The following is a 22048-nucleotide window of genomic DNA, read 5'->3' on the forward strand; positions in this document are numbered from 1 at the left end:
CACTTTGTCCCCACTACAGAGGACGGGCAAGTCTAGAAAAGGCCATGACCACGAGGCTATGTGACTAGCTAGACAACACACAGCCACTTGTGTGTTGTCTAGTCTCTGAGTCGTGTCCGAGTCTTTGTGACCCCATGGACTGTAGCCCCACCAGGCTCCTCTGTCCATGGGATCCTCCAAGGCCCGAATACCGGAGTGGGTTGCCATTTCCTCCTCCAGGGGAATCTTTCCAAACCCCGGGATCCAACCTGCGTCTCCTATCTTGGCTGGCAAGTTCTTTACCCCTGAGAGCACCTGAGAAGCCCATTATGGTCTCAGAACTACAACTAACCTGGCCAGCTGAACTTCTAGAGTAACCAGCTTCCTTGGATCGCGAATCTGCCGCGGCCAAGAGACGCCCAGCCATCGGCGAGTGTGAACGCCTTGGAGTGAATAAACCCCCGAGTCGGCCCTCCGCCCCTGAGCCAGAAGCCAGTTCCAACAGCAGCCGGGGGTTCGTATCCCTGCTTTGGGCGGTGGCTGTGAATGAGGTTACGCGCGGGACGGTTTCCATTCAGAAACGGGCCCGGGAGAAAACGCGTCATACATTCCTCCACGGGCTCCCGGAGAACACGGCATACGGAGCCCCGAGGAAGCTGGCGTGAGACGCCGCCGTCACGGGAAAGGTATGCCAGCAGTGGCTTTAACGAGCGGAAAAAAGTCATCACGAGGCAGCGCTCACAGACGGAGCCCGAGAGAAAAACCAGACGGAACGCGCATCCGAGACGTCGGAGTGCGGAAAGCGGCCAAAGACGGCGCCCGGATCTCACGTCTGTGTTAGCCGCTCAGTCGTGTCCGACTCTTTGCCACCCCATGGACTATATATACAGTCCGCTATATATACAGTCCACGGGATTCCCCAGGCCAAGAATACTGGCGTGGGTAGCCTTTCCCTTCTCTAGGGGAATCTTCCCAACCCAGGCATCAAACCCAGGTCTCCCTCACTGCAGACGGATTCTTTACCAACTGACCAATAGGGAAGCCCGCCCAGATTTGAAAGTTATCTTCAAGTGTCTATCTTTAATTCAATGGAAACCTTCGAATAATTTATTTATTGGCCGCATGGAACAGGATATGGGGTATTCCTTCCCTGACCAGGGACAGAAGGCACATTGCTCTCAGTGGAAGCTCAGAGTCTTAACCACTGGACTTCCAGGGAAGCCTCCCTCCTTCTAAGCCTTTTTTTTTTTTTTTCTTTATTTGACTAATTTAACTGAAGGATGACCAACCTAGACAGCATGTTAAAAAGCAGAGGCATTACTTTGCCAACAAAGGTCCATCTAGTCAAGGCTATGGTTTTTCCAGTAGTCATGTATGGATGTGAGAGTTGGACTATAAAGAAAGCTGAGCGCTGATGCTTTTGAACTGTGGGGTTGGAGAAGACTCTTGAGAGTCCCTTGGATTGCAAGGAGATCCAGCCAGTCCATTCTAAAGGAGATCAGCCCTGAATAATTGGAAGGACTGATGCTGAAGCTGAAAGTCCAATCCTTTGGCCACCTGATGCGAAGAACTGACTCACTGGAACAGACCCTGATGCTGGGAAAGATTGAGGGCAGGAGGAGAAGGGGACGACAGAGGATGAGATGGTTGGATGGCATCACCGACTTGATGGGCATGAGTTTGAGCAAGCTCCAGGAGTCGGTGATGGACAGGGAAGCCTGGTGTGCTGCACCATGGGGTCACAAAGTGTCGGATACCACTGGGCATCTGAACTGGAGGATAACTACTTGACAATATGGCGACGGTCTTAATAAAACAGGTAGTGAGTGCCGTTCATGCACGTGGGCACGACTTGCACCTTGACATCAGCCATGGTGAGCTGTAGACAGAAGGGATCACCTGTACTGCCCCACGAAGGCCAGCTCAAGAATGTCATCTTAGAAAATGCATGGCCGGGAACTTTTATGGCGGTCCAGTGGTTGAGAATCTGCCTTACAACACGGACGGCGCCAGTTCCATCTCTGGTCGAGGAACTAAGACCCTGGAGCAAGTGAGCCCGATGTGCTGGATCCACGGAGTCCAAGCTACATAACCAGACTGTCTTCAGGCCGCCGTGAAAGAGCTGGCAGGCTACAACCGACAACCAACCCCCAACTCAGCCAAAGAAGTGTTCTTTTTAAAAAATGCACATCAGGGCCTCCCCCGGTGGGTCAGTGGTAGACAATCCGCCTGCCAATGCAGGAGACACGGGTTCAGTCCCTGACCCGGGAAGATCCCACATGCCTCAGAGTATCTAACCCGTGCCCACCCGCCACAAAATACATATATATGCCAATTTTGCAATTTTTCCCCCCCATCACCTATCCGTGATCTTTTTTTATAGACATCTTTGACCTACCTCAATGTTCCTGGTGGCTAAGAAGGTAAAGAATCCGCCTGTCAATGCAGAAGACCCGGGTTTGAACCCTGGGTCAGGAAGATCCCCTGCAGAAGGGCATGGCAACCCACTCCAGAATTCTTGCCTGGAGAATCCTGTGGACAGAGGAGCCTTGCAGGCTGCGGTCCACGGGGTCGCAGAGTCAGACACGACTGAAGGTATACTTAGCAAACAGATAGCACACATCCTATTACGATACTCCCAGGATCAGTTCAGTTCAGTTGCTCAGTCGTGTCTGACCACTGGGATACAGTGTATTAAAATAATAGACTTCTAATAATCATCTTTACATAATAACTGCAATAATCATTCTAATATATCCTATATTATATTCTAATTCTACTCTCTTGTATTTTAATAATTTCTATTGTAGTATATTTGAATACACTATAGAATATGTAGGTTCCCACAGTAAAAGAACATAGCTGCTCAGTCGTGTCCTACGCTTTCTGACCCGGTGGACTGCAACCTGCCAGGCTGCTCTGTCCATGGGATCCTCCAGGCAAGAACACTGGAGTGGGTCGGCATGCCATCCTCCAGGGGATCTTCCCGACCCAGGGATCCAACCCAGGTCTCCTGCATTGCAAGCGGATTCTTTACTGTCTGAGCCACCAGGGAAGCCCCATATGTCCTAATAATATGCCATTATCTTCCAACAACATATCTTCCAATCGTATACTATATTGCAGCGTTATCTCTGCTACATTATTCCATATTCTTATATTCCGTGAAATTACATTTTTTCCCCCCGTAATAATACAGACAAAAAAAAAACCAGAAGACACAGGAAGTCCATTCTAGCAAAACGTCTTACGGGCAGCGGGATTCAATTCTCGGGCAATGCTACCCTCTGCTGCTCAGAAACGCTCAGGGAGGAACACAGCCACCCGTGGCTGGGACATGTTTGGAGCACTGATCAAACACAGGCGCAGAAACATGCACACTTCTTGCATTTCTTTTTACATCTTGCATTTCTGATACCGTAGGGAATGCATTTCAGTCTTGTGTTTCTGACCGGGAGTTCCTGGGCTGGGGTGCACGGGAAGGGATTTTTTTTTTTTTGGTCTATGGGATTGACTACAGAGGGCAAAGAGACAGAGAGAACAGAAGAAGGGCAAGGGGACGGGGGAGGGGCAGGTGGGGGTGGGGAGGAGTCCTGGGCGGACACCGCCACCCCTCCCCTGCCTGCCGGCCAAGCACAGCACCCAACAGAAGAGCCCTGTGAGCACAGGACGGCCAGGAAGCAGCGGGTCCACGGACGGCTTCGGGGAGGACGCTTGCTGTCTGCCCAGTGTGGGGAAACCTGGTGTGCGTGCGTGCTCAGTCATATCCGACTCTTCTGCGACCCTGTGGACTGTAGCCCGCCAGGCTCCCCTGTCCGTGGGATTCTCCAGGCGAGGACACTGGAGTGGGCTGCCATTCCCCTTCTTCAGGGGAATCTTCCCGACCCAGGGACCAAACCCGCCTCTTTCTGCTCCTGCATTGCAGACAGATTCTTTACCGCCGCACGGAATTCCTAGTAACACCTCACGAAAATGCCAGACTTGAGTAGTTAATCATGCTGATACAGGGTGCATCTCTCTGGAATCTGGACCGGGGAGGTAAATGGAATTCCAAACATTCCCAGGCACGTCTGGGGTTTTCAGGAAAGAACGCAGTCTTTCATTTCTGTAGCGCTGTTCCTTCCAAATGTCCGAAAGAGCATTTCTTTATCCAACATGCCCGCTACCCAGCTCGGGGTTCCCTGGTGGCTCAGATGGCAAAGAATTTGCCTGCAATGCAGGAGACTGGGTTCCACCCCTGGGTCGGGAAAATCCCCTAGGGGAGGGCATGGCAACCCACTCCAGTATTCTTGTCTGGGACAACTCCACGGACACAGAAGCCCGGTAGGCTACAGTCCACGGGGTCGCAAAGAGTTGGACACAACTCAGTCACTAACATATACACCCAGTTCTGGGAATCAGTCCGGAGTGATCGGTGTGTGATGAATCGTATATTCTTGGCAGACAGGGACACTCAGAGACAAAAGATCTCAAGAGACACACCCTGCTGGTCCTCCAAGCTCCTGCTGTTTCTTCTTTTGAAAGCAAGCCAAATGGTCAGTTCATACCATCATCACCCACAGTGGGAAACTTTCGAAGACTCCACTCCAAGTATGTCCATCCCCTGACAATCCCTGCACCAAATCCTGGGGGCTGCGCACCCTGGGGAACTGTTGGAGACCCCACTCCAAGCATGTCCATCCCGACCCCCCGCACCAAATCCTGGGGGCTGCGCACCCTGGGAACTGTGGGAGACCCCACTCCAAGCGTGTGCATCCCTGACCCCCTGCACCAAATCCTAGGGGCTGAGCACCCCAGAGCAAGCGAACAGGACAGGGAGCTGCAGGCATCTTCCTCACAGAAGCGGTACTCACCCTGAGAGCATCTCGAATATCAGGATGCCAAGTGCCCACCAGTCCACCGCTCGGCCGTGGCCCTTGCTCTGAATGACCTCAGGGGCCAGGTACTCGGGGGTCCCGCAGAGGGTCCACGTCCTGTGGGAAGAAAAGAAGGAGGTGGGGTCCACAGAACTCAGCTGTCATTGGCCGATGCATGCACCTCAGGAGCGGGGAGGCTACATCACTGAATTAATCTACGTGGAGCCTTAGACCCCAACCCCATAGATAAACACGGCGATGCTGTCCTCTGTGATGCTGCTCCTTTTATAGACACTTTTTTTTCAATTTAAGGTTTTTAACTTTTACTCCGTATTAGCATATAGCCGACGAACGATGTTATGATGGTTTCAGGAGGACACCGAAGGACTCAGCCACGCATACACATGTACCCATTCTCCCTAACCCTAAGCCTCCACCCAGGCTGCCACGCGACACTGAGCAGAGGTCCCTGTGCTGTCCAGCAGGTCCTTGCTGGTTCTCCATGTTAAACACAGCAGTGTGTCCATGTCCAGCCCAAACTCCCAAACTATCCCTTCCCCCATCCTTCCCCCTGGGAACCATAAGCTTATTACAGAGTACTGAGCAGAGTTCCCTGTGCTGGACAGCAGGTCCTTGTCTTTATCCTACCCCATACATAAAGACAATAACCTTGTCTCCCCTGAGTTTCTTCCTTTTATGATCATGACGAAATGATGAAAGTCACTCAGTCACGTCCAATTCTTTGCAACCCCATGGACTGTGGCCCACCAGGCTCCTCTGGGATTCTCCAAGTAAGGATTCTTGGAGTAATTCTTCTCCAAGGAAGATTCTCTAAGTAAGAATACCAGAGCAGGTTGCCATTTCCTCCTCCAGGGGATCTTCCTGACCCAGGGATCGAACCTGAGTCTCCTGCATGGCAGCTAGATTCTTTACAGTCTGAGCCACCAGGGAAGCCCTGCTGCCTTTTATAAACACTAATTAAGCAAAACAGACTCGAAGTAACAGTCCCGTTATCACGGCCGTATGTTGTTCTTGGTGTTTCTCTTCGCTGCTCAGAAGCAAAACCCCCACAGTCCTGTTTTCCAATAAAACATTATGAAAACAGATTCAAGCCACTGACTCGTGAAGCCCGCTGTACCTGGGAGCGACTATCAGGAACCCATATGTCTGCTTTATAAATAAATGAACTGGTTCTCTTCTCCCAGAGGAAAAGCAAAACATCAGTGAAACATCTTTTCTGCCGTCTCTGCAAAAGGTCTGAAGTGTGTGCTGAGCTTTTGTGGGTCCACTGACACGTTAGTGTCAGCAGCGGCATTTAAACTCTTGAGGTTAAGGGGCTCTGGGATGTCTGGGGTAGAAACAGGGCTGACAACTTTGGAACGGATTTTCTCCCCCAGATGAGCTGAGACCTGCAAAAAGTTAGCTTTTGGCCCCACCTAGAGGACAGCCAGGAAAAGACCCTGATGCTGGGAAAGACTGAAGGCGGGAGAAGGGGGCGACAGAGGATGAGATGCTTGGATGGCATCACCGACTCGATGGACATGACTTTGAGCAAGCTCTGGGGGTTGGTGATGGACAGGGAGGCCTGGCGTGCTGCAGTCCATGGGGTCGCAAAGAGTCGAACGTGACTGAGCGAGTGAACGACAACACAGCACATCAGGCTGAAAGCCGGAGATCCAACCAGCAAAGACGGACCCAGCAGAGAAACTGTCTCCCCTTAAGTCTGCTGCAGCAGCAGGCAATTTAAAAAAAAACCACTATCACCACCTTATTGCTTTGGCTCACGAAATTCTTTAGTTCTGCTGGCCATTCCCGTCAGAGCTGGGTGTCCAGCCTGGGGGCACATCCAAGGTTGCCTGAATACGGCTGGAAGCCTGGGCCTCAGCTGTGAGGTCCAGACCAGCTGGAGGCGGTAGCAGGTAACTATACCCTTTGCCAGGGGTGGTTTCTCCGCTTACGCGTGGAAAGTTGAGTCTGTCTGGCTGCAACCTCAGGCGAGGGGCCCACACATCAAAGGCTGTATGACTTAGCAGTTTTCCAAGAAGACTCAGGTAGCCTGACACCTTTTTCTTTTTTTAGCTCTACCAGTTTATTGCTACCAACCCATCTCCCTCCAACCTCAGGCACGCGTGCTCAGTCATGTAACCCCACGGACTGCAGGCCACCAGGTTCCTCTGTCCATGGGCCTTTCCAGGCAAGAACACTGGAGTGGGTTGCCATGTCCTTCTCCATATCTTTTTGAAGCAAAAGCTTTTTCCAAAAAGACTCCACGCTTCTTGGGAGCTAGAGAGGCATGAATTGCTAGAAAGACCTTCAGAATAGAGCAAACCTTCTTAAAACTTTACATCTCAAAGCGGAACTGCAGTTCCGTGAAATGTTGCAACAGAATTTCCATAAGCCCCGGAAATGTCAGTCCTCACTTAATATCCCCAAAGAAAACTGAAAGCTGGGAGCTGAACAGACTTGTGTACACCCCCGTTCGTAGCAGACAGTTACTGAAAAGCGGGAACAGTTGTCTTCTTCTTTTAAGAGAATTCTCTTTATACTTAAAAAATTTTCCTAATCCTCTTGGGCACAGAGACGTACATTGTTAGAAACAAGCTTCTGATTGCAGGAAATATGGAAAGACACAGACAGACAGCTATCGATGCTGGTGGGAAAGTGCTGGTCCTGGCTGTGAATTATCAGTGCTCTGGTGTTCTCTTTTTCACTCACTCAGCTCATGGAGAGAAGGCAAGGGGATATCCACCGGTGTTACTTTTCTCAGTGTTATCATTTCCACTAAGACATGGGGCTTCCTGGGTGGCTCAGACAGTGAAGAATCCGCCTGCAGTGCGGAAGACCCGGGTTCAATCCCTGGGTCAGGAAGATCCCCTGGAGGAGGGCATGGCAACCCACTCCAGTATTCCTGCCTGGAGAATCCCCATGAACAGAGGAGCCTGGCGGGGCTACAGTCCATGGGGTTGCAAAGAGTCGGACACGACTGAGGAACTAACACTTTCAGCGGGTAGGAGAGAGAAGTTGGTCTGTAAAACAGACGTCCAGCTGGTGGTACATTCATATTCCCAAGTGCCCACCATGGCATCCATATTGGGTTCAGCTGGGTTCCACCCAAAAGTCCTAACAAAAGGCTGAATGTGATCTTTCTTGGAACAGGGTCTTGCAAGATGTAATCAAGAGAAGACTGGGACTAACCCAGTGACTCGTGTCCCTGTAAGAAGAGGGAGGCGGGCAGAGATTTCTCTTTACCATAGGAGGACATGGTGAGAATGAGCCGGGAAGAGACGGTCATCAGGAACTCAGGTCAGCCAGCAGGCTGATTGTGGACTTCCAGAACCGGGGAGGGTAATAAACGGCTCACAGGGTCACATGTCCTGTAGTTCTAAGACCGCACTGCCATGACGTCACCTGACCTTAATTTCCCTTGCAACAAGACTATCTCCAAACAAAGTCACAACGGGCGGTAGAGCTTTAAGACATGGACTCTGGAGGAACATAAATGCAGTCCACAGCAAAGGAGGGTGATCACGATGCTGGTGGTGATGGTGGTGGTGATGTTAATGGTGGTGGTGATGATGATATGGTGATGGTGGTGATGTTAATGGTGGTGGTGATGTTGGTGGCGATGTTATGGTGATGGTGGTGATGTTAACGATGGTGGTGATGTTGATGGTAATAATGATATGATGGTGGTGATACTGAAATGATGGTGATGTTGATGATGGTGGTGCTGTTAATGCTGATAATGATATAGGCATGGTGATGACGTTAATGATGGTGGTGACGATAATGACGGCCGTGATGTTGATGGTGATGATGGTGCTGATGCCGATGACGCTGGAAGTGGTGATGAAAGCGAAGTTGACCATTGTGGAGATGACGTTGGTGCCGTGAGAGTGGACGTGATAAACTCAGAAGCACTGACTCTCTACTCGACATTCACGACTTGATCAGACTGTTTTTAGGAAACACTTTCCAATGAGCAGATCCAGCCATCCTTACCTGTCACCCTACAGGGTAGGAACAGCTCTCATTTCACAGATGAGATGAGCAACGCAAGGAACACAGGAGTGACCACAGCCTACGACACACTCAATCCAACCCTCTAGAAACGGGCAAACAGGAGTCCTACGCAGACAAGCAGTCCCCACAGCAAGCCTTCACTCCTCACGCCCCTCCGAGGCGCTGCCACCAACACAGCCAAGCCTTCACTCCTCATGCCCCTCCGAGGCGCTGCCACCAACAGAGCCTCTTGGTAAGGGAAATAAACTTAACCTGAAACTCATAAAGCACTCTCACTTGGCAACCGTGGGAACACGGGCAGACCGTCTCACCTCTCAGAACCACAGATTTCTCAGCTGGGAACTGGTGCTGGTCGGGCAAACTGATCACCCAGCAAATCTGTGAAGCATTTTACTGATGGTTTGTTGCAATCAGGCTTCCAAACAAAATGACTTTGGAAAAAAAAAAGACGACTTTCACGTTGATGTATGGTAGACACCAACACGATACTGGAGAGCCATTATCCTTCAACTAAAAATAAATAAATTTAAAACAATGAAATTCTGTAAAGCAATTATCCTTCAATTAAAAAAAAAATCACAGAGAAGGAAAAGGCCACCCACTCCAGTATTCTTAGCTGGAAAAGTCCACAGACAGAGGAGCCTGGCGGGCTGCAGCCCATGGGGTTACATGACTGAGCACGCATGCATGAGGGTTCAGGGAGATGGGTGGGGAGCAACAGACTGGTATAAGCAAAAATAAATAAATAAATACATTGTTACAAAATTAATTAACTAATTAAAAAACAAAAAGCTGGCCTCCCCTGGAAGTTCAGAGATTGGGACTCCACCGCTGGGGTGGTCACAGGTTCTCATCACCCCTGCTTCCTTGCTTTGTCCCCTGGGTCCCATCCCTGGTCCAGGAAGACTGCACATTACACAGGGCAGTGAAAAGCCCACGTGCCCCTGTGAGTGAGCCTGCTCTAGAGCCCGTCCTCCGCAACGGGAGAAGCCACTGCAGTGAGAAGCCCGCGGATCACAGCCGGAGAGGGGCCCCCTGCTCGCCACAACTACAGAAAAGCCTGTGTGCTCTGCTCAGTCGCTCAGTCGTCTCTGACTCTTTGTGACCCCATGGACGATAGCCTGCCAGGCTCCTCTATCCATGGGGATTCTCCAGGAAAGAACACTGGAGTGGGTTTCCACGCCCTCCTCCAGGGGACCTGCCTGATCCAGACATGGAACCCAGGTCTCCCAAATCGCAGGCAGATTCTTTACCATCTGAGCCACCAGGGAAGCCCAACAACACTGGAGTGGGTAGCCTCTCCCTTCTCCAGGGGAGGTTCCTGACCCAGGAATTGAACCGGGGTCTCCTCCATTGCAGGCAGATTCTTTACCAGCTGAGCCACCTAAGTACAGCAATGAAGACCCAGTACAGCTTAGAACAATTTTTTTTTTTAAAAAGGGTGGACTTTATACCCAACACTGCCAATAGGTGGCAGCACCGCTATCATCGACTAAAACCGAGGTTTAAAGCTACCTGTACTCTTTGGGACAGCGGAGCCTGGTGGGCCGCCGGCTATGGGGTCGCACAGAGTCGGACACGACTGAAGCGACTTAGCAGCAGCAGCAGCAGCAGCAGCAGTCTTTCTACATAAACTGAAAGTCACTCAGTTGTGTCCAACACTTTGTGACCCCACAGACTATACGGTCCATGCAATGCTCCAGGCCAGAATACTGGAGTGGGGAGCCTTTCCCTTCTCCAGGGAATCTTCCCAATCCAGGGATAGAACCCAGGTCTCCTGCACTCAGGCAGATTCTTTTCCAGCTAAGATACAAAGTACCCCATTTTATTCTTAGCCATGTAAGTGATGAAATTCTACAGGGGAAAAGGATACTGACTTTAACCGCATCAGAGAACGTAATCCCAGGATGGCCCCTGTCTAAAAGCCATCAGACATGAACTATTTAATGTTAAGTCAGTTCAGTTCAGCTGCTCAGTCGTGTCCGACTCTTTGCGACCCCATGAATCGCAGCACGCCAGGCCTCCCTTGTCCATCGCTAACTCCCGGAGTTCACTCAGACTCATGTCCATTGAGTTGGTGATGCCATCCAACCATCTCATCCTCTGTCGTCCCCTTCTCCTCCTGCCCCCAATCCTTCCCAGCATCAGAGTCTTTTCCAATGAGTCAGCTCTTTGCATGAGGTGGCCAAAGGATTGGAGTTTCAGCTTCAGCATCAGTCCTTCCAATGAATACCCGGGACTGATTTCCAATGACTATTCAGGATTGACTTCCTCGAGGACTGACTTCCTTGAATGTAAAGCTGCTCCCCAATTGTTTGCCACAAACAGATGTTTCTGCAGCGTGAGGAACAGTACCCACGTGAACAAACCCCAGCTCGCCACAGGAATGGACACCACAGGCATGTGTTCCAGATCTAGCTTCTGATACGGGAGTCATCAGTTGCCCTTTCACTGCACAGAGTGAAATTCTAACCCGTTTTAATTTGAATTTAAATGTAACAACCCACACTCAATGCACGGACTGAAAATGCACGTGAATCTGCTTTCTCTCCAACTGTTTCAAGCGTCACGGGCAATATACACACATTTAGTGTTTCATATGGGAAATCAGTTCCCTCCTTAAAGACTCAACAAAAGAGAAATGGTGTTTGGAATTTCAAAACCTGAGTACCAAAGATTCACGGAGGACTTCCCTGGAGGTCCAGTGGTTCAGAGTCCACGCTTCCGAAGCAAGGGAGCATGCAGGTTCCATCCTTGACTGGAGAACCAACATCCCACACGCCGTGTGGTGCAGACAAAAAATATTCACGGAGAGTCTGTCAACGCTGATATGGACACTATGTTGAAATGGTCCCATCTGGGACATCCTAAATTAAATCAAGTTCTGAATGCAATCATTTATGCCTGGTTTGACTTTTTGAAACGAGGCTTGTTAAAAACGTGAAATAATACAGATCTGTGCTGAATTTGTTTTGGACAGCAATGCTCTCGATAGCAACGTTAGAAAGTTAAATTAGTAAAATCGTGCAGAGGAAGGGAACACACATCTTTGTCCTGGGAAATATGGTACTGTATGCTCCTCTGTGTGCTAAGGTGGGACCGACTCTTCGTGACCCCAGGCGGTGTCAGAAGGACTGGGCCCTGGGGCTGTCTGTAAGATTGTACTGGGCTTGTGGGGGCAAAATCACACACCTGTACCTCTTAAAAGTTCATCATCCTTATTACAGACAATAGCCAAGGACTGGAGACAACCTCACTGTCCATCAGCAGAGGAAAGGATAAAGGAGATGGAGTACAGATGAGATGGAATATTACTCAGCCATGAAAAAGAATGAAGGCATGCCATTTGCAGCAACATGGATGCCCCTACAGACGGGCACATGACGTGAAGTCCGTCAGACAGAGACAAAAGCTACACAATGTCAGTTATAAGGGAGAGTGTTAGTTGCTCAGTCACGGCTAACTCTCTGCCATGAATTGTAGTCTGCCAAGCTACTCTGTCCATGGGATTCTCCAGGCAAGCATAGTAGAGTAGGTTGCCATTCCATTCTCCAGGGGATCTTCCCGACTCATGGATCGACCCTGTGTCTCCTGCTTGGCAGGCAGAATCTCTACCACGGAGCCACCATGGAAACCCCATGTATATCTACATGTATATTGCTGTGTGTGCGTGCTCAGTCGTGTGCAACTCTTTGTGACCCCATGGACTATAGCCCTCCAGGCTCCCCTGTCCATGGAATTCACCAGGCAAGAACACTGGAGTGGGTAGCATTTCCCTTCTCCAGGGGATCTTGCGGACCCAGGTCTCCCGCATTGGAGACAGATTTTTTATTGTCTGAGCCACCAGGGAAACCCAAGAATACTGGAGTGGGCAGCCTTTCCTTTCTCCATGGGGTCTTCCTGATACAGGGATCAAACCCAGGTCTCCCACATTGCAGGTGGATTCTTTACTATCTGAGCCACTAGGAAAGCACAAGAATACTAGAGTGGGTAGCCTTTCCCTTCTCCAGCGGATCTTCCTGACCCAGGGATCGAACCGAGGTCTCCCACATTATAGGCAGATTCTTTACTGTCTCAGCCACCAGGGAAGCCACCCATCACTTCTTCTGAGATGCGGAATCTCAACAGAAAGGAACTACCAGCACAGAAGATGGAGTGGAGGCTGCCAGAGGCAGAGGGAGAGGAAAAGGAGAAACATGGGGAGAGCAGCGGTCACTCACTTGTCCACCAGCTTCTTGGCGAACCCGAAGTCGGTGAGCTTGACATGGCCGTCTCTGTCCAGCAGGATGTTCTCTGGCTTCAGGTCCCTATAGACGATGTCCCGGGAGTGCAGGTACTCGATGGCACAGACGATCTCGGCCGCGTAGAACAGCCCGGTGTTGCTCGAGAAACGGCCACGGTTCCGCAGGTAGCTGAAGAGCTCACCGCCCGGCACGAACTCCATCAGCATGTACAGGAAGCGGTCGTCATGGCCCGTCCAGAACCTGCACCAGGGAAGGGGGGTGGATCACAGTGAGACTGAGCGCTGTGCCTCGGCTGGACGGACAGACGCTGAGGTGGGGAGAAGACTGAGTTCATGGTACACAAACAGGTCATGCGAAGAAACATCTATAGGGGCGGGCCAGCAGTCACGTGTGGATGTGAGAGCTGGACCAGACAGAAGGCTGAGAGTCTGAGAATTGATGCTTTCCAACTGTGGTGCTGAAGAAGACTCTTGAGACTCCCTTGGACTGCAAGGAAACCCAACCAGTCCATCCTAAAGGAGATCAGTCCTGAATATTCATTGGAAGGACTGATGCTGAAGCTGAAGCTCCAATACTCTGGCCACCTGATGCGAAGAGCTGACTCAACGGAAAAGACCCTGATGCTGCGAAAGATTGAGGGCAGGAGGAGAAGGGGGCGACAGAGGATGAGATGGTCGGATGGCATCATGGACTCAATGGACATGAGTTTGAGTAAGCTCCGGGAGTTGCTGAAGGACAGGGAAGCCTGGTGTGCTGCAGTCCATGGGGTCGCAAAGAGTCGGACACGACTGAGCAACTAAACAACTTCCTTGGTTCTGCAAGTGCTGTCTTCATTACATAGGAGGGTGACAGACTCTAAGCAGAGGTGAGAAAGGCGTTGGAGAAAGAGAGAGAAGAAAAGAACACACTGGTAGATTCAACAGCCAGCACAAGGCCCTCAGTCATGAGAAAACCAGGCGCTGCAGTCCCTGGGTGCACAAAGCACTGGACACGACTGACCAGCTGAACGACACACATGGTCAGAGACACGTATGTGTGTCTACATACACACGTCATGAAAAGTGAAGCCGCTCAGATGTGTCTGACTCTTTGCAACCCCATGGACTGTAGCCTGCCAGGCTCCTCCGTCCATGGGATTTTCCAGGCAATAGTACTGGAGTGGTTTGCCATTCCCTTCTCCATCTATTGGAATAAACACAATTGTATAAGATACGGCCCTGAAAAGATACCCATAAGAAAGAGATGGTCATACTAAGTGAAGCCAGACAGAATCACAGAAATACTGTATGATGTTACTTATACGCAGAATCTAAAAAAGAATGATAAAGTCCCCTAAACAAAACTTTCATACGCACTGGGAAACCAAAAGCCTCTTGTGACTTGCTTTATGACACTCTCTGCTTTACTGAGGTGCTCCGCCACTGAATCCGCTCTCTCTGACGTCTGCCTATATAGTAAACTGTTACCAATATATACACAAAGCACTGGAGGAGATCGCGTGCAATGAACCAAAACGTAACTGGAAGGGAAATCAGAAAGAAGAAATCAAGTGCAGTGATCTGGAAAGTACATGTGCATACTTGCTCAATCGTGTCTGACTCTTTGCGACCCCATGGACTGTAGCCCGCCAGGCTCCTCTGTCCATGGGATTCTCCAGGCAAGAATACTGGAGTGGGTTGCCATGCCCTCCTCCAGGAGATCTTCCCAGCCCAGGGATCAAACCCAGGTCTCCTGCACTGCAAGCAGATTCTTTGCCGTGTGAGCAACAGGGAAGTTCCCAGGGAAGTATAACTTTATGCAATAACAAAAAGATGAGGGAATTCCCTGGTGGTCCAGCGGTGAGGACCCTGCGCTTTCAGTTGCTGAGGGCGTGGGTTTGATGCCTGCTGTGAGAACTAAGATCCCACAAGCTGCACAAGGTGGCCAAATTAAAAAAAGAAAAAAGACGGGCTGCAGAGACGAAAAACTTTTCTATATCCAAGGAAAGCCTTTCAAAAAGAAAAAACAACATACGGTTCTGATGTTCAAATGAATGTCTATTTCACTCGTCACTGCGGTTATCAGTTAGAGCAAAGTATGGGTCCTGCATACAAGAGGCTTTCTCTAAGTGTGCATTTAAATGTGAAGACTCTCTGAGGCTAGCCTCAGACGCATACTTAGTCACTCACTCCTGTCTTACTCTTGGCAACCCTATGGACTGTAGCCCTCTAGCTCCTCTCTCTCCATGGGACTTCCCAGGCAAGGAGACTGGACTGCATTGCAATTCCCTTCTGCAAGTGGATCTTCCCAATCCAGGGATTGAACCTGTGTATCCTGCATCAGCAAGCAGCATTTCTTACCATCTGGGCCACCTGGGGAGCCCGCTACGCTCAGACAGAGCTGCTGTTACCATAAACGCAAGTCCCTCTGCCTGACATCCAGTGAGACCAAACAATACTAGAATACTGGAATTTGGAACACAGAAAAGTTTGTTACAGGGCCACACAAGGAGATGGGTGCATCAAGCCTTAAGAAACCCAAAGTTACTGGAAGCTTTCAGCAAAGCCCTTTTGTACTGAAGGTGAGGGATGGGCGTGGTTAGCTGCTGACAACTTCTTGGCTTCCCAGGTGGCTCAGGGGTGAAGAATCCCCCTGCAATGCAGGAGACCTGGGTTCGATCCCCAGGTTGGGAAGATACCCTGGAGAAGGAAACGGCAACCGACTCCAGTGTTCTCACCTGAAGAATCCCACGGACAGAGGAGCCTGGCAGGGTTACAGTCCACGGGGCCGCCAAGAGTCAGACACGACTGAGCACATTCACACGCACACACATCCTTTGCTCTTGAGGTCCCGTCACGGTCAGTGGACAAGGTTGCGCTAAATCTCTACCAGACACGTGTTATATTCTCTGTTCTGAAAACAAAGGGCCAGGTCACCAGGCACAGGTTTCACCCTTCAGGGTCCCAGGCCTGGCTCAGAAGGGACAGAGCTCAGCGGGCAGCTCCCTGAGGGCCAGGTCCCCAGACCCCGCCCAGCTGTCATCACTGAACTGACCCTCGGGCTTCTTAGGGTGCCCAGGTCAGGGGAGACGGGGTCCCTTAGGGATCCCTGACTGCATGGTAGCTAAGACAGACGCCCACTGTAGTTCGATCGCAGACCCAAGGATGGGGGAGACCTCCAGGCTTCTCAGTGTGTCCAGACGGGGGAGACGAGGTCCCATGGGGGTCCCTGACGGCAGGGTAGCCAGGACAGACGCCCGCTCTAGTTAGATCACAGAACCCAGGACGGGGGGAGACGGTCACCGTGGCCTGAAGCCCCGGTCCAGACAGTGGGTGGCCCTGGCAAGCACCCTGGGGCCCCCCAAGCCATAATCCCCAGCTTGTTCCCGGGGCCCTCCGGGCTCTCCCACTGGACCAAGGCTGGGTGAGCTGGAGGGCCCCTGGGGGTAAGGCCAGGGCACGTATCTGGACTCTGCGTCCACCTGATGACCATCAGTTCACACACCTTTGGATGAAAGCCCTAAGGGGCATTGAATGACAGCTGCTGGCCTGTGGGCGGGGCCCGCTGCAGTGCCGTCCAATGGCTGAGCAGCATCTCTAAGCGCTGTTCATTGACGCTTCCTTGCCAGTGGGTGGGGCCCACTCGGTGCCGTCCAATGGCTGAGCAGAACCACGAAGGGTCGCTCATTGGCAGTTGGCTGCTTGTGGGCGGTGTCCACTGCAGAGCCGACCAATGGCTGAGTGGAAACACGAAAGGTTGTTCACTGACAGCAGCTTGTGGGTGGGGCCCACTGAGGTGCTGTCCAATGGCTGAGCAGGACCACTAAGGGTCGCTCATTGGAAGTTTGCTTCTGGGCGGGTCCCATTGCAGAGATGACCAATGGTTGAGTGGCACCAAGAATGTTACTCATTGACAGTTGGTTGCCTGGGGACCACTGTGGCACTGCCCAACGGCTGAGCAGGACCATCACCAGGACTTCATTGGGAGTTGGTTGCTTGTGGGCAGGGCCCACTGAGGTGCTGGCCACTGGGTGAGCAGGACCACTAAGCGTCGCTCACTGGCAGTTGGTTGCTTGTGGGCGGGGCCTTCTGAGGTACCAACCAATGGAGGTGCAGTACCACTTACGGTCTCTCATTCATAGTTGGTTGCCAGTGGGCGGAGCTCACTGAGGCATCAACCAATGGCTAGGCAGGACTACTAAGGGTCACTTATTGACGACTGTTTCTGGGCTGGTCCTTCTGCAGCACTGACCAATGGCTGAGTGGGACCACTCATGGGCGCTCATTCATAGTTGGTTGCCGGTGGGCTGAGCCCACTGAGGCCTCAACCCATGCCTGAGCAGGACCACTCAGGGTCTCTTATGGACAGTTGGTTGCTTGTAGGCGGGACCCGCTGCAGAGCTGACCAATGGCTGAGCAGGACCTGTTGCCTAGTAACGGTGCAGGGTAATGATGTACATTGAGGGCTGCATGCTAAGTGATGTATTCTCCTCACTTTGTTACACTCCTATAAATCCCTTTCTTTCTGCATTGCTAGATTTCTGCCTCTTGCGGCCAGGGCTGCCCAGGGACCCCATCTTTAGGAGGCACAGTGGCAGCCTCTTCTAGGGGTTTCTCTTTCCCCAGTTCCCATTCCCAGTCTCAAGGCTCGAGATCTGCAGTGTTGAGATGTGACAGAAGATAGGAGGCAGGAAGAGGGCTTGGGGTGGGGTGGGGGTGGTTTGTGGCTGTTCTTACTGGAAAAGGAACAAAACCTGCCCTCCCCCAGTATCTCTCTGGCATGCAGATTATCTCCAGCTGAAATCAAACAAGGTCCAGCAGACGCAAGGGAAAACTTGGACCTCCTCCCTGAACTGCCTAAAAGAACATAGAGGAGTTGCTCCTGGACTCCCTAGTTTCAGCAGAGATGTCTGCATAGGATATGGGCCCCTCTGTGGTGGGGCAAACAAAGCCTGGAGACCAGAGTTCACAGAGTCTCTATCTCTCTCCTGGACCAGCAAACATTTATTTATAAAACTTTTGTTTTTTCTCCGTCTCTATGTCAACTGCCCTTCCTCCTCTTTGATATCTCAAACCACTACCCCCAACATCCTGTTTTTGTCTTCAGCTGGAGACGGTATTTAAGGGGAGTGTTAGGGCCATTTGGGGAGTCCCAGTTGGCTCAGGGGTAAAGAGTTCGCCTGCCGAAGCAGGAGACGCAGGAGTTCTATCCCTGGGTTGGGGAGATCCCCTGGAGGAGGACATGGCAATCCATTCCAGTATTCTGGCCTGGAGAATCCCATGGATAGAGGAGCCTGGCAGGGCTACAGTCCATGTGGGTCGTGAAGACCTGGGACACAAGTGAGCATGCAGGCTACACGTTGGGCCATTTTCAGGAGCGACTCCATTTTCGTAGCTCTCTCCCATGTATACGTGAGATTAAATTTTTGTGTGCTTTTTCTCCTGGTTCATCTGTCTCAGGTCCATTTCATTCTTAGACCAGCCAGAAGAGCCTGGAAGGATCAGGAACATGTCTTCCTCCCCGGCATCACTGTCTAGAGAAACCAGGTGACCAGACGCCCGTCTTTTTTCCATCATTTATAATCGAGACAAGTCTCTTTCTCTGGGCTGCACGCACTCCTTCTCTGGGTCACAGCATGACATGTCTGGGTCTAGCTAGCCTCTTCCTTGCCGTGATGCTCAAAGAGAAGCACACAGAATCCCAAAGGTATGACAGCCTCACTGTTCTTTCTTGGGAGAGCTTAGCACCCAGCGAGCGCTTTTCTGATGGGGAAATTTCTTCTAGGGTCCCAATGACACCTGACTGATGACCCTGCACAATGAACCTCTATAGAAACTCATGAGAAATGGAATCATTTCCAGCCATATCAGTAAACCAAGGATGTCACAGTCATGAGTGATTGCAACCACGATGGAGTGAGTCCATTAGCCCTGAAGGAACTCAGGAAACAACACTTGCCTTCTAGCAGCCACTCCCCATGGTGAGCCCTGAGGAAACTCACAAGGTGAACACACGGGACGCTGGCCCCAGGTAGCTGAGATGCAGAATAAAGGAATGACTTCAGTGAGTCCAGATTCTTGCATCTTCCTATACATCAGTTCAGTTCAGTTGCTCAGTCGTGTCCAACTCTGCAACCCCATGGACTGCAGCATGCCAGGCCTCCCTTTCCATCACCAACTCCTGGAGCTTGTTCAGACTCATGTCCATAGAGTCAGTGATGCCATCCAACCATCTCATCCTCTGTTGTCCCCTTCTCCTCCCACCCTCAATCTTTCCCAGCATCAGGCTCTTTTCCAATGTGTCAGCTCTTCGCATGAGGTGCCCAAAGTATTGGGAGTTTCAGCTTCAACATCAGTCCCTCCAATGAACACCCAGGACCGATTTCCTTTAGAATGGACTGGTTGGATCTCCTTGCAGTCCAAGGGACTCTCAAGGGTCTTCTCCAACACCACAGTTCAAAAGCATCAACTCTTCAGCACTCAGCTTTCTTTATGGTTCAACACTCACATCCATACATAGAAAAGCACTAAATTCCTTACATTCGGATATCTGATTTCCTTCATTAACAATCATCTTCTGATGTTCACACTACCTGCTCTCTGTTGCAAAACGTCTATATAACTTGGCTCCCTGCACCCCGTCCTGCTTCCTCAGAGCAGTTCTCAGGTTAATACAGATGCTGCCTCCTGGGCTTAAGTCCTAAAAATGTCAGCAGTGCTGAGAACACCTGTCATGGTGCCACTCTCAAAAGAACAGAAAGTGTTAGCCGCTCAGCCATGTTTGACTCTTGGCGACCCCATGGACTGTAGCCCACCAGGCTCCTCTGACTATTGGGGTTCTCCAGGCAAGGATACTGCAGTGGGTTGCCATTCCCTTCTCTAGGTGCCACTCTTGCTGCTGCTGCTGCTAAGTCGCTTCAGTCGGGTCCGACTCTGTGTGACCCCATAGACGGCAGCCCACCACGCTCCCCTATCCCTGGGATTCTCCAGGCAAGAACACTGGAGTGGGTTGCCATTTCCTTCTCCAATGCAGGAAAGTGAAAAGTGAAAGTGAAGGCACTCAGCCGTGTCTGACTCTTTGCGACCCCATGGACTGTAGCCCACCAGGCTCCTCTGACCATGGGATTCTCCAGGCAAGGATTCTGGAATGGGTTGCCATTCCCTTCTCCAATGCATGGAAGTGAAGAGTGAAAGTGAAGTCGCTCAGTCATGTCCAACTCTTCGCGACCCCATGGACTGCAGCCTTCCAGGCTCCTCCGTCCATGGGATTTTCCAGGCAAGAGTACTGGAGTGGGGTGCCACCGCCTTCTCTGGGTCCCACTCTTAGATGCCAGCAATTTCTATACAGCAGAAAGGACAGGGAGCAGACACAGGGTAGCCTTCTTCAGACAGGACCGAAGCCATCCTCCCCTGGGAAATCTTGACTGTGTCACAATCCTTCAACACCCTGGACGCTGAGTTACTCAGCTCTTCTAAAATTATCTCTCCGCTGGCTGCACTGACCTTCGGAATGGCTTTATTGCAGAACAGAAAAGTTCTGTCCTCTATCTATGTAGTGAACCTCCTGGCTGGCTTTCAGAAAAATGCAACCAGTAGCACTTCAAATCCCGAACTTGCTGATAACACCCTGGGCGAACGTGCCAAACCCGTTCAAGCAGAAGTTCAGACTGGAGTCTTCCTTCGGCATGATCTTCCGTGTTCCACACAGCTTCATGTAAATACAAGGAAAACCCACTCGGGGTTTCTGGACAGTGTTTCAAAAGGCAGATATTAGGAGAAGTGACTCACTTCCAAGAGAAAACTGCACAGCTGGGAGGATTCAACAGCTGCTCACCTCCTGGTTTTCTTCCCACTCAACTGCATGCTTCACCCCGTGGCCGCGGGCGTCCCCTGCCGTCTGTTCCCAAGGCTGGTCACACAGATCCCTCTCCCCACTGCTCTTTGTACGGGGACACATCCAAAGCCTGCTGGCCCTGGATCAACGCAATCCCAGTTTTCAAACACAACCTGGTCTCTGAAGTGATAATGCACGGAAAAACATCCCAAACCTCAAGGACCTTATAATAACACCCTCATGGGCTCAAAGACCTGCACTGAGCAAATTAGTAAGTAGGTATTCTGGGCTGGATGGTCAAAGTGTCAGTGACTCGGTCATGTCCTGAGCTTTGCGAGCCCACAGACCATAGCCTGCTGGGCTCCTCTGTCCATGGGATTCTCCAGGCAAGAATACTGGGCTGGGTTGCCATTTCCTCCTCCAGGGGATCTTCCCGACCCAGGGACTGAACCCGTGTCTCCTGCCATTTCAGGCAGATTTATATATATATATATACACCATCTGCATCACCCCAAATCCATAAATTGAACTGCTAACCCCCCAGGACCTAGGAATATGACTGTATTAGGAGATGGATCTTCAAAGAGAGGATAAAGGTGAAATGACGTCACTAGGGCGGGTCCTGATCCCAAAGGACTGGAGTCCATACAGAAAGAGGAGGTCAGGAGACAGGCACACAGAGAGGCACAGCTGTGTAGACTAAATTACAAGGGAAAACCCCCATCTCCTTCTCCTGGGATTCTTCCCAACCTAGGCCTCTTGGTATAAGGCCACCCATCAAATCGGATGACCAACACATTTCTACCTCAACAACTTAATTCTACCTGCAATGCCCCAATTTCCAAACAAGGTCACTTTCACAGGTACTTATGGTATATTTCTGGGCTTGGATGCTAGTTGCTCAGTCATGTGTGACTGACTCTTTGCGACCCCATGGACTGTAGCCTACCAGGCTCCTGTGTCCATGAGGTTCTCCAGGCAAGAACGTTGGAGTGGGTTGCTATTTCCTTCTCCAGGGGATCTTCCCGTCCCAGGGATCGAACCCAGGTCTTCTGCATTGCAGACAGATTCTTTACCGTCTGAGCCACCAGGGAAGACCCATCTTTTGGGGAGGCAGACACAATTAAACCCAGA

General features: G+C 51.1%; 1 protein-coding gene across 3 annotated transcripts in view; it reads right to left on the minus strand.

Moving 5' to 3' along the window:
* Positions 1–22048, minus strand: part of PRKX (protein kinase cAMP-dependent X-linked catalytic subunit) — a 59988-nt gene that overhangs the window by 12295 nt on the left and 25645 nt on the right. For all 3 annotated transcript variants that reach the window (XM_070366386.1, XM_070366385.1, XM_070366387.1), the window contains exons 3-4: positions 13079–13342; positions 4833–4952 (exon numbers count right to left, since the gene is read on the minus strand). In XM_070366386.1, coding sequence (XP_070222487.1) covers positions 4833–4952; positions 13079–13342 — 384 coding nt within the window. The remainder of the gene's footprint in view (positions 1–4832; positions 4953–13078; positions 13343–22048) is intronic.

This window comes from Bos mutus, chromosome X (assembly GCF_027580195.1).
Source record: "Bos mutus isolate GX-2022 chromosome X, NWIPB_WYAK_1.1, whole genome shotgun sequence".
NCBI classification, from domain to species: Eukaryota; Metazoa; Chordata; class Mammalia; order Artiodactyla; family Bovidae; genus Bos; species Bos mutus.